Raw genomic sequence first — 13,442 nt, forward strand, 5'->3', positions numbered from 1 at the left:
TGGTATAAAACAGCAACAAGTCTATTAGGAATGGTCTGCACCTTATGCATGGGAAAATCTCCCTGATAAAATCTGAATTCTTGCTGCTTTATTTTCCTTTAAATAATTTTTAAAGACTTGCCTCTTCCTCAGTACCTACAAAATTCATTCTGCTGTTGGTCTAGACAGTTGACATTCTGTGTCTATTCCTCCTCTTTTCTTTTTTTACTTCCTTAATAAACTGTCGCTGCTTCCATTTCCCCACATACAGAACATGTACTTAACAAAGCTGTGTCAATTCTTCACTCTATGTTTTGCATGTGTATTGTGTTCATATCTCATAATCTTCATCAGTTTGGGCATGTATTATTCATAAGGAAAGGTGTACTTTGTATTACCGGAGGGCTAACTCACTCTAAAGCAAACCAAGACCTTTTTCCTAGTGAAGACACAGCATTTGTGTCTTTAAATTGTAAGCCCTTCAGGGAAAGGATTCTCTCTCTGTTTTTGTATGATGTTTAGCTCAATGGAGCTATACAGGCCTTTAAGCACAATAGTATCCTAACTATTTACTGTTACAGATCTTAATGCAGTAATGAAGCATTGAAAATTCTAAAAAGGGAACAATCTTCACCTTACAATTTGTGTGATCTTTAATGGGTTATTTTTCACAAAATTTTTAACATTTCCTTGGGAACTCAACCTGAAATTATTCTTTAGATTTGTCTTCCATGTTGATTTGAGTGGGTACTTTGTGAAAGGTTGCTGATGTATACTCTAAAATATGGATGTTCATATGCTCACTAGAGAGTTTGTTGAAAGAAAAAAAATAAAACATTCCAGAGCTATTTTCTCTATTTGACAAATGTTCTTTTCCATTCCATTGCCCAAGCAATCTTAGGCTACGTCTACACTGCACCTCTCTTGCGCAAAAGCCTATTCAAATGCAGAGCAGATTAGTATATTGCTGCGCTTCATTTGCATAATTAAAGTAGGCGCCCTTTTTGCGCAAGAGGCTCTTGCGCAAAAAGGAGCTGTGTAGCTGGCTCCTTTCTGCACAAACCCCCCCTCTTGCGCAAGAGCCGTTCTTCCTGAAAAATAATGGAGGATACAGTTTTTCAGTTCTGGTTTAGTTTTGAAAAGATCTGCAGTAATAACAAACTAATTTATAAGTCTTTGATCATCAGTGACTGATTAGAGCTTATGTTTATATATTTTTTTTGTTTCCATAATAATTTTTAATATATTAAATGTTAACCATTGAATTACATTGTTCTTATTTACATTTTGTCCAGAAAATGATAAACATTTCTGTCCGCTACAAACTGCAAAGTACCTTTGTGTACTTCTGTCACTAAACATCTTTATCCCAGAATCCTTGGCAGAAGGGAAGAACTTTCATATCTCCCTTTAAATTAATGGGCTAAATTCATGATTTCCCATGGTTTACTTATAAGGCTGATTTGTCTTTCAGGGCATATAATGTAGCAGGCTCCGTGTCTTTTTAATTGCACTTGGTGATATTTACCATTTTTCTTTCTTTCTTCTTCTTTTAAAAAAAAATTTTTTTTAATTTTTTTTTTTTTTTAGTTAAAGCCGTTCTTAAAAAGAGAGAATATGGACCAAAATACACACAAAATAATTTCATCACTGGTGTCCGAGCAATAAACGAGTTCTGTCTTAAATCCAGGTACATTTGCTTAAGTGACTTCAAGTACAATTGCCTGTATATTTTTGACTTGTTCATATGTGTTTCAGAAGTGGATAGAATGGCTTAACCCCCTGTGGCACTAATCCTGACAGAAGTGTTTAGGCAGCATTCCAATACAGGCAGTCCCCGGGTTACGTACAAGATAGAGACAGTAGGTTTGTTCTTCAGTTGAATTTGTATGTAAGTCGGAACTGGCGTCCAGATTCAGCCGCTGCTGAAACTGACCAGCGGCTGACTGGTCAGTTTCAGCAGCGGCTGACTTGGGGACGCCTTGGGCAGAGCAGCTGGGTTGGTCCCATAGCGCCGAGGAGCGATGCTGCGGGACCAACCTAGCAGTGCCCCAGCTGCTCTACCCCAGGCATCGTCCGGGAGAAAAGCCTGGTCTGCTGGGGGGGGGAGGGGGCGCACTAGCTGCGCCCTCCCTCCCCCCCCAGCAGACCAGGGAGACGCGGGTGGTGGGACCGTCGAGATGCGCCGTGGTCCCTCCCGCATCCTCCGCAGCTTTGCTCCCCGTCTCCCTGGTCTGCTGGGGGGGGGGCTCCCCCCCCCAGCAGACCAGGGAGACGCAGAGCAGCTTTTTTCACCCTGGAGGACGCGGGCGGCGGGACCGTGGCGCATCTGGGCGTCCCGCTGCTGCGTCCTCCGTGGCGAGAAAAGCCCTGTTCGTAACTGTGGATCCGACATAAGTCGGATCCGCGTAACTCGGGGACTGCCTGTATACACAAATTGTAGGCTGAGTTGGCGTTTCATTTGAAAATGGCAAAGCTTCAAGTTAATTGCAGTCATAGTGGTTGATGGATTCAAACTTTTTCCTACACATTTTCAAGGGGCATTGTAATAGTTCAATATGTGTATTATTAAAACAAAATGAATTTCATTTAAGTTTTTTCTCCAAAACTTCTACACTTCCTGTTCCCTAAAGTGTGGAATCTGCATGCCAAGAAGCTGCAAATCCTATTAGTCACTGAAGAGAAAATGCTGGCTCTGGAACAGTCAGCTTTTCACAGGGGCACAAACAACCTTGTAGCAATAGTTAGAAATCATGCAAATCTCTGAAATATGAAGGCCTCTAAGAAGCCAAAGAGAGCTCCCTGTTAAACTTTACAAACTTAGTATTATATTGGTTTACAAATGCTTACTCTATTTTTCCAGAATAAGATTTAACTCTCATCTAATTAAGTCAAGATAATAGTGAACATTCTGGACTGTTTATTGTTGCTTGTGTACTTATCTCTGGCATGTCTTCCATTTATGCAATACAATTTAAATGTGATCTTACTTATTTAATAATTATCAGACAGATTCTGTAAGTTGTCAGTGTTTGTGGTAGGGATGTAAACAACTAGTTGACCTATCAGAGAGAGGCAGGCGGAGGGGTTGGGGAGCAGGAGCTGATGCTGGGGGGAGCTGGCTTAAGAAGACAGTTCCCCCCAGCACTGTCTCTGGTGGGGGTGGGGGGGAGGAGGCAAAAGAGGTAGAGGTGTAGAGAGCAGTACAGACAGTGAGCCAGGAATCAGCTGACTTGGCTTGTGCCTGGTCCCTCCGCTGTGCCTCTGCTTTTTAAAGCAATTGGCGGCTCTTAATACATTCAAAAAGCAGAGGCACAGTGGGGAGGGATCTGGGTGTGAACTGGGATTCAGCTGATTCCCAGTTCACAACCGGTCCCCCAACTACTAGTCAGTTTTAAATATATTAAGAGCCTTTTAAATATATTAAGAGCCTAGTGGCTTTTAATACGTTTAATAGGCAGAGATGCAGCAGGGTTAGCTCCCAGCCCAGGAGCTAACCCTGCTGCAGCTCTGTGATTTCTCCCTTATTGACTAATCGAGTAGTCGATGGAAATTCCATCGACTAATCAATTATCTGATTACCCGCAATTTAATGTCCCTAGTTTGTGGTGGTATGTTGCTCTTGGGATATGAGACACAGAAGTAGGTGAGATATAATGTCTTTTATTGGACCATCTTCAGTTGGTGAAAGGGACAAGGTTTTGAGTCTGAGGTGTTCTCTTGGAGGTGCCAGCTGGATTTGGGGTACCACTCAACTCCTTGACCCACCAGCCTGGGCTCCCTGTAACACTGTACTGCTGGGACACATTGCAAAGCTCTCTCTAGCCTGCTCTTTTACCAGCATATATAGAAGTAGGCAGGGACATACCCAACTGCAGTTGCATGCAGGCAGGCACTTTGACCAGCTCCTGCATGGGAAGGCTTCAACTGGGGTACCGCCAGGCACGCACCTTTTCTGGAGTATAAACCCAAAGTTATATCGTCTTGTGTTGGCTAGAGAGCTGTTCAGCATAAGATCATAAAATTCACCCTTTCCCCCTTAGCGTGGAAAGGAATATGCAACAATTTTGATTTCCATACACTTTATTTAGATTAATACATTCGTTTTTGATTTTATCACTTAAAATCCATCTTTTGTAGTTATAAGCACAGCAAATGGACCAAAGCAGATTACCTAGCAAATAAAAAATGCAAATCTACCTTGATATACTAAATATGTTGGATGTGAACAGCATATTCTCACCATAAGAAATGATACAAGCAGGCTGCAAATCCTTAACTGGCAATCTACACTTGCTTATACCTTGGAATCCCCAGGAATTCCATTCACAGGCTAAAAATCCCTTTAGCCTGGATCTAACACTTCCCCAAGTTTAGTCTTTGTTCTTCCCCTGCCTAGCTTTTGCATATGGCGGGAACCCTTTGTTTAAATCTTGTCTCCTATGCTTGTCAGTGGAAAAATACTGACATCCCAAGATGGAATCCAGCACCTTGATTACTTATCACAGCAGTTCTCTCCACTGGCTATTTGGAGCATTCACAGGAGGCTCATCAGGTGGGAGATAAACTTCTCTTAAGACCTATTGTTTCTTCCTAATGTTTCATTAACATGCATGTGCCCTTTCCAGCCAGCTTTCTAGACCGAGAGCATTTTGCCTACTGGGCATTGCCCAAGATAGCTACATGTGAAATAGCTATGTAGTGAGTATGTTTAACTTCAGATACAAATTCAGCTATTCATAACCTTTCTGATGACATTTAACATGACTTATCTTGCATAAAATATATCATGACTGTCATAGTATCACTATGAAGAAGATGGGGTGCAGTGTTACACTGATCATCAGAGTTCTTAAGTCTGGAGAACATAACCTGAGTGTCTTGAGCCACATATAAGGGGGGACATACTGTTAAGCAGAAGGGCTTCCCACATAAGAGATCATCCTTCTACTTAACTATATGTCCACTTTTTCTTTAGCTCAGACACTTCTTCAAATCTGAGGAAGAGCTCTGTGATGCTGAAAACTTTGTCCATTCCACTAGCAAAAGTTGGTCCAATAAAAGATATTTCCTCGTCACCTTGTGTCTCTTTAGTAAATATGAACATTTGGTGACTTTTATAGCACTTACAGGCACTCGCTCCCACCTCTCTCTCCCCTACTGCATTAAAACTCCAATTGTCCGGTATCCAGTGGTCCGGCACTCCTGATAGTCCAGCACCAACTGGAACCCGGAAGTGCTCCGGCCAGCCGGACAATTGGAGCTGCCCAGAGGTGGCGGCAGAGAGGGGGCGAGAGGCAGGCAGCGTTTCCCACCCACCCTAAATAGCTGCCTGCCTCTTGCCCCCTCTCCACTGCCACCACTTGCAAGCTGGCTGCGCAGGACTTCCACCGCCTCCCCGCAATACGGCGGAGAGTTCACCCCTCCCCGCGCCATTTCCCGCCAACCCCCCCACCCCCCCACTCAGTGCAGGTCCCGGCAGACCTGTCACAGCACCCTGCCGGAGTACCTCCCGATAATCTGACACCCCCTGGGGTGCCAGATTATCGGAAGTCTACCCTACCTCTGTAGGGTGGGGCGTGTGTGCGTGTGTGCGTCCGACCGACCATGCAGGTTAACTGATGAGCCCAGGCCTCACATTGTGGCCTAATGGGTAAGGCATCAGCCCCTGGAGCCTGACATTGTGTGTTTGAGCCCTGCCCCCTGTCAGCACCTAGGGTCACATCATTGATCGTGTACATGAGGACATATTAATATTCCTACTTCTCACGATACATAGTCAACCTATGGAACTCCTTGCTAGAGGATGTTGTAAAGGCCAGGATTGCGTTTTAAATGGGAAACCTCCATTTCTTGTTAATTTTTTTAAACTTGCCATGTTAAGGAAGAATTTAGGGTAGATTTTGGAACATAGGGTTTTTTTTTTGTTTTGTTTTTCTAAGGATCGATACGTTTGATCTTCTTTGTGTAGCATGAACATGTTTTTTGTTGCTTCCATTTGTTTCTATCCTTCACTAGTGATCTAGAACAGCTGAGGAAAATCAGACGACGGAGCCCCCATGAGGACACTGAAGCTTTTACTGTGTTTTTGAGATCAGATGTGGAGACAAAGTAAGAATTGTTTAAAAAGGAAATTATTTGATAAGTTCAATTACTTAACACCTTATCTCATGTAAAAGATTTGCTTTCTATTTGAAAGGGCAGTAGTACTCTGCTTCTCTAAGTGCATATATATATGTGCCCACTATCATAGTAACTCGGTACAGTGTACAAATTTGAAGGGTCACATTGTATATCCAAAGGGAAATCTAACTCTTCCCCTAAACTATTTTATTCTGTGAGATAAATCTAGGTGGATTTCTTCCAGAGAAATACTGAAAAGCTGTTATGCTACTCTATTGTTAATGAAGGCTTGGGTTATGTAATTAAAAATTTTACATTCTTAGCAAACAATTATACAATATAGTGTGTGGGAATCAAAAGGATTTCTAAATTATTTGTATTTTGTGCAGGTCTCTAGAAGTTTGGGGAAGCCCAGAGGCTCTTGCTAGAGAGAGGAAACGGCGTAAAGAAGCAGAGATAGAATACAGAGAAAGTAAGTGTAGTGTTTTCAGATGTCTACAAAATTCCAATCTCTTGCCCCACCTGGGAGAATAAAACATGCCTTTGTTTGGATGTCTAACATACATATGCTTTTGAGGTATAGTTGTGCCAATGAGAAATGTGTGAATGCAGGACATATCTGTGGTGTGTTTAAATGAGTTAATCTTAACTGAATTTATCCTTGCTTTTGTGGATTAATTTGTAAGTATTGGTAAACAACCTTGAGCAAAGCTTTTATTTTGTTTTTGAAAATTTACAAAAATACTCAAGCTTGGACTTTTTTCTGTTTTGCACTATTTGAACTACTGATTCAGGATACCTTCATCTTATGTAACTTTAGTCCACTGTTTTTAAAAGTCTGTATTCTGATGGAGGATCCTCTATTTTCTTTACACCAAAATTGTAGATTTTATTCATAATCTCGGCAACATTTGATTACAACAACTCAGCCAATTCAGTATTTATAACGAATTCAATTTTGTCACTTGTTGGAAACATTGGCCAATTAAAATTCTAGCAGAAATAATATTCTTTGAGGTTATGCAACTTTAAAATTAGAAGTCTTTTCTTAGAAATAAGTTTGCTATTGAAAAAGCTGAAAGGAAACAGGGTCTGATCCTGCAAACACATAGCACCTTTTTAACTTAACACAGGTGTAGTCCCATTAGAAGAGGAATAAACTTACTCATGTCTGCAAGTGTTTGTTAAAGTTATTAAGGCTAGAAACTGTCAAATATTGCAAAGATGAATCAGAAAAGTTAGCTACCAGATCTTAATGTGAAAGCAAGACTGAAAATTGAATAATAAAATCTGAGTGGTAACATGCATTTACCCTGGCTCACATTTCTTGCATTAGAGCACTGTCCTTTTGAAATGGGAATTACCAGTCAGGCTGATTAATATTGTTTCCTTGTATTCCCCTGTCTGTCTGTACCAGTCTATCCTCTCTTGTATTCTACTTAGATCGTGAACTCTTTGGGACAGGGACCATCTTTTATGCTCCTTTTGTGTAACACAATGGTGTCCTGGTTCATGAATAGTGCTGTAGTATTACGAATAATAAGAATAATATTTGTGATAGCACACCAGTATAGGAAAAAGGGTTCTGAAGTTGAGGGTGCTGAAGATCTTCCCCACTGCTTTGGCCTTTTACTCTGGGTGAAAGAAACAGAACTACATAAAGGTGTGCTAGAAGGCCAGATCTGATCATGGGATAAATCGTCCAGCACAGCAGCTGTGGGAGGACAGCTGTAAGGCTACCGTCCAAAGACCCTTTTACAAACCCTGACAGATGTGTCAATAGTGGGGGAAGAATGTCAAGGGCAGGATCATAGCACATAGAACTGTGGAGATTGTGGGCAGCAATGAGACAGACTGTTGTTACCTAGACCCTCAGGGGCTCTCTGTTTTATGCCAGGACCTGCAGAACATCCCAGAATTAGAAGGCTGCAAAACTGGTTTAGAGCTACCATACCACTCTTCCCCCTGGGCTGGAGATTGTGTGGCATCTCTCAGAGATGACCTACAGAATCTCATTTCTAAACTTAAATTATTTTTCTAGATGTGATGAGTCAACTAAGACATTTGTCAGCATTTTTCAAAAAGAGGATAATTTTCAGTTTCAGTTCCAATGCAGAGTATTTACTGTGTTTTAACTGGATTCTGTTAAGAAACAGAGATCTGTCAAGAAATCTAAATTTGACCAGATCTTCTTGTTTAATATCAGTGCATTCGTATGTAGTAGAAAATGTACCTGAGTTGTGCAAATAAGAGATCTTGAAATTCTGAAATTTATTTTCAGTTGCTAAGTGCTATATGAAAAAACTTAAACAACAACAAATAGTCTAGTAGCACCTTAAAGACTAGCAAACACATGTATCATGAGCTTTTGTGGGCTCAACCCACTTCTTCAGATGACACAAGTACTATATGTAATTAGAGTTGTCTTATTGCAGATCTGTTTAAAAACCAAAAGCTATTAAAGGAGTACAAAGATTTTCTTGGGAATACTAAGGTAAGAGAACAATTTATTCCTTTGGAGAAATCATCATTCAGGTATGTGCATGTTTGCTTAGAGCACAAACACACCACTATTTCAGAGGAATCTGAAAATATCATCTCATGACCCTTTTGTAATGAGTTTGGTTTGTGGATCTTCTCTCCCAGATTTCTAATGGTTGTCTCACTGTGATTCCATCCCAGGTCTCTGGCAACTTGCTCGATGTGTACAATACACAAAGTTAAAATAATTTCCTCAGCTTCTTTTGGCTTCCTTGCTTCCCTTTCCCCAAATTCCCTAGGTGAATGAGCTCCTAAGTCCAGTCCTGCTGAGTGATTCCTGACATGGCTTTCTGCTGGATCCTGGTTCCTCTTTTCACTCTTTTTATGGTTGCAGTGGCCTCTGGTGGAAGCTGCTATGCTTACTTAACCACCTTCACAGCTATTCCTACACTTTCTGTTGAGCTGAAAAGGAGTGGTTAATTTCATGGGGATGGTCAAGAGCTCCATAGACCCCAGTTTGGGAACTTCTACACTAAAACTAGGTATCTTAATTATGCATGAAATGACATGGTAAATCTAGTGAGCTGTCCATGATAAACTATTGGATTATGCAGAGTGATACCTCAGCAGCTACAGGACTTCTAGTACTAAATGTTATTTTATGTGGTATACAGTAGACAGTCTTCATAAAACCAGGTTTTAGCTATATTACTACTTCATTGTTTCAGTTTAGGAATTTCTTTTAGCATTCTCTCATTTCTATCTAGCCCCGTTCCAGCACAGCTGCAATGATGCTCAAGGGACCAGGAAAGGTGGTGATGGTTGCTATTTGCATGTAAGTTTAAAAAGTAAATGTTTTGTAAATACAATAGTAAAAAATTGTATATCCTAGAAATGGAAATAGTCTGTATATTTGAGTTACAGATCCTAATGTTTTTTATAATTCTGCAGCTATGAAATTTGCTGAAGATCCCATCTTTGCTACGGCAATGTGACCCAGAAAACAGCCTAATTAATTTAATTACATTAAATTAAGGACAATTTTTTTTTAAATGGGTGCCTTTACTAGGCTTTAAGTCAGTATTTAGGTACTAGTTAAATAAATGGCATGAGTTTCCAAAGTGTGGAGAATCCAGCATCTCTCATTGGCAAAGGAAACTTGAAGAGCAGCAAAAAAACATTAGTTTCACTTCTCTTTCTCTGTAATATAATAAAACAAGTGATAGCAGTTAGGTCTTGTTACGCTTTAATTACTTTTAGGAGATAATCAGTATAGATTTTGTATTCTGGTATTCTGTGGAGTATTATAAATGTATAAAAACTCCACTTATCGTTTGTAAAAAGAAACATGATTTTTCACTGTACATAATCTGCAATGTAGTTTATAGTAATAATTAGCAAAATTCTCCCTAGATAGTTTATTCCAGTCTGTAGACTCGAATCTTAGTTGAAATTAATGTATTCATTTGCACGTCTTGACAAACTGAGGCTCCTTTTTAGGAGTACATTAATCTATATTTTGAGATCAGAGAGGGACTAGTTTTTCAAAGCTGGTCAGCTAAACAATTAATGGTTAAAGTAGCAACCAAAATTCTTGAAGGTGAATGGCATAGGAAAGCCCCTCCTGTGTTTGTATGATGTAGAAAGAGGGCTTCATATATTTTGAAACAAGTTTGTTGTTTTTCAAGTTAGAAATGTTGTGTCTGCTTTTGCTGGAGAGTTTTCTTAAGAACCCCATCAGAAGAAGGGGAGGAATGTTGAATTTTTCACAAAGGTGATGTCTTCCCTAAATATTTATCAGGAGTTTGAGTTGAATAAAACAAAAACCTCACCTTTAAATAAACCTGATTGAGAACTATCAATAGTTTTCTGCAGAATTTACCTACAAGAAAAGGAAGTTGAGACTGAATATTTCTAAACAAACAAAAATAATACAACTTTTTAGAGGAGCATAGTTGTGACCATATTTTCTGAACCAAAATTAGGGACACATTAGCAACACCCCCTGACCACTATTATCCATGCCTCTGACCCCCTTTAGCACTGTCCGGTGTTCTGTGCATGTGCAGATAGTTCTGCGCATGCGCAGATTGCCCGAATCCGGCTCTTCCAGGATGTAATCTGCTCGCCGTGAGCGAGTAGATTACATAGATTGTCGAGCCCTGCCCATTAGCCATGCCTCTGGAGGTAACACTGTCGGGGTCAAGATGGACACATGACCAGAAGTAAAAGGGGTCATGTGATCCCCCTCTAAGAACTTTTCCCACCATCCTCCTACCAATAGGGATGAGTTTGTCCCCCAACTCCCCTCATGCAACTATCCTGCAATTGCATTAACCCAATTTGTGTCACATTAACTCGGGAGGAGAGAAGGCTGGGGGAAGTGTTCCCTGTAAGTTTCTTCCCACGAGCGGAATGAATGTTGTGCATCAGTACTGAGTTCATTTGGCTTGTTTGGATGTGCCACTGTGGCATCCAAGTTATTAACTATCTTACAAACATCTATCTTTTCCCTCTGCTGCCTTGTCTCCTCCCCTTACACCATCAGTTCCCCTGGTGCCAGTTGCCCTCCTGCCCCCCCCCCCCTTCCTCTGCTGTCCTGACTCCTGCCCTTTTCACTGCCTTCTGCCCTCATGGGGCTTGTGAAGCATGGCTGTGTGAGCGGGTCCATGCACTGCTGTTTCCCCAGTGGAGTGGAAAGGGGCGGTGATGGTGGTGGGGGGAAGGACCATGCAAAGCGTACACTGGCAGAGCCTGAACGTACCCCGGTCTGCAGCAGTCCAGCTGGGCTCTGCACGGTCTCTGCTGGGACTCTGGCGGCAGCTACCAGGAGTGGCTCACTGGCTCTGACAAGCACCCCCCCCCCTCCGGCAGCGGTGGCGGCTGCCTGTGACAGGACGAGGCCAGGCTGGAGGCTGTGCATGGTGGAGGCAATCTCGCAGCGGAAGGGAAGGGCCATGGGAAGGTGGCATGCCAGACAGTGGCGTGTGCTGCAGTGGAGCTTGGTGCTCCAGATGCTGCACGCCACCAGCAGTGACCCTGGGTGCCCGCTCAAAGAAGCAAGGGAGCCACTTACGTGCTGGGTGGAGGTGGGGTGTTGCTGCTAGCGCTGGGTGTCTGCGAGTGTGTCCTGGAGAGGGGGGGAAATGATGGTGCTGTTTGTAGCTGGATCCCAATGGGTTTTCCAGGACATTTGCCACCTTTATGTGGACACCGGGACAGAACCCTTAAATCCGAGATTGTCTTGGAAAAAAGGGACGTATGGTCATCGTAAGTATAGTGAATCTTTTAAACACGTTCACTTCATTTTTTTTGAAAAGTGTGAATATTTTCTCAGATTTAAAGGAAGGTGTAATAAATAAGTAAAATAGCAAGAAATATTAGAAAAATAGTAATTTTTGGGATTATAAGAGAAACTGCAATTTTACAGATCCTACTCCTGTTTGTTCAGACAGAAAGATAAGGAAAGTAATTTGACTGTAAATTTCCCTTTTCTCTCATTCAAGTGATTCTGTTATTAACCACTCTATGTTGTCCATTAAATAAATGTACAATAACCCTCATGTACATGCCCTCAAAGTGGGTTTCTGAGACTCATCAATATTTTGGGGACAAGCCCTGTGTCTTAACTGAAGTGTAACTACCTTCATAGATTGCTAACAGCAGGTATCTGTGCGTAAACACAGCAAACAAAAGCTGTATTTCACGATCAATTAGAAGAACACAGCAGAAAAAAACCCCAATATTTGCCAAATAGCATAAATATCAAGGATATAAATATTTTATTATGTGGCTTACTAGAGGTTACTATACTGTCATGCTAACATTGTTATGTTTGAGGTGGCACTTTCTAAGAGAGTATTTGCAGTGGTTTAATTTTAAAAATTATAACTTTTCCAAAATCTTGGGAAGAAATGTATCCTATACGTTCTTATTCTAGAAGTTAATATTGGTCTGAGCCAGTATGGCCATTCTTATGTTCTAAGCTCAGGGTCGGGGGTCTCACTGGACCAACTTGATTTTCATGCAAACCTGCTCCTGGGTTTGCATGTGGCCTTTGGTGGCCAGGCTGGCAGCTATCCTGCCCTAGATGGCTGCTTTCCTGTGCCTAGTGTGGAACTTGTGGATATTGGAGGCTTCCCCCCTCCCCCGAACCTCGATGAGGTCCACTGTCTCCGCACTAGACCAGGCGGGCGCCCGCCTCTTGCGGCCCCTGGCAGGCTCCTGTGAGCCGTCAGCCTGGTCCTGGGAAGAGGTGGAGGGCTGGGTGGCTGGCTCATGCCATGCCAGGTGCAGGGTCTATTGGCTGGGTGCTTGCAGGCTTGCAACTGGCCCAAGCTCTGTAGCCAGACTGCCCCTTTAAGGGCTCCGGGGCCAGGTGGGGGGCAGAAGAGTTTCCCTGTTTTAGCCCAGAGTGGTCACCAGGGCAACCTGGGAAGGGCTAGCCTCCAACTAGTTCGAATTAAGTGGCTACACAGCACTTAATTCGAACTACTTAATTCGAACTAGGCATTACTCCTGGTAGAATGAGGTTTACCTAGTTTTAATTAAGCGCTCCGCTAGTTCGATTTAAATTCGAACTAGCGGTTTGTATGTGTAGCCCCTATTAAAGTTAATTCGAACTAATGGCTGTTAGTTCCAATTAACTTTGTAGTGTAGACATACCCTAATTCACTTGAGATGTTCTGAGTTCAAATATTAGAGGTAAAGATAGAAATGGTTACAAATAAAGTAAAAATACTGTTTCTACTGGCTAACACATAATGTAACAAACTGCAGCCTTTGTTTAGGGCACAGGCTGTACCTCCCTGGCATGCTTGGGACCTGAGCAGTCCTGAACCAGGGAGTTTGCTGGACTA

The 13,442-nt window shown here is 42.0% G+C and overlaps 1 protein-coding gene across 2 annotated transcripts in view; it reads left to right on the forward strand.

Moving 5' to 3' along the window:
* SLC30A9 (solute carrier family 30 member 9) overlaps positions 1 to 13,442 on the forward strand; it is a 62,951-nt gene that overhangs the window by 11,639 nt on the left and 37,870 nt on the right. For both annotated transcript variants that reach the window (XR_012904313.2, XM_075930514.2), the window contains exons 4-8: positions 1,570 to 1,669; positions 5,998 to 6,090; positions 6,492 to 6,574; positions 8,538 to 8,596; positions 9,351 to 9,418. Coding sequence is in view for 1 of the 2 variants with exons in the window: in XM_075930514.2 (XP_075786629.2) it covers positions 1,570 to 1,669; positions 5,998 to 6,090; positions 6,492 to 6,574; positions 8,538 to 8,596; positions 9,351 to 9,418 (403 nt within the window). In the remaining variant the exon portion in view is untranslated. The remainder of the gene's footprint in view (positions 1 to 1,569; positions 1,670 to 5,997; positions 6,091 to 6,491; positions 6,575 to 8,537; positions 8,597 to 9,350; positions 9,419 to 13,442) is intronic.

Source organism: Pelodiscus sinensis, chromosome 4, assembly GCF_052426305.1.
Source record: "Pelodiscus sinensis isolate ZL-2025 chromosome 4, ASM5242630v1, whole genome shotgun sequence".
Lineage (NCBI taxonomy): Eukaryota > Metazoa > Chordata > Testudines > Trionychidae > Pelodiscus > Pelodiscus sinensis.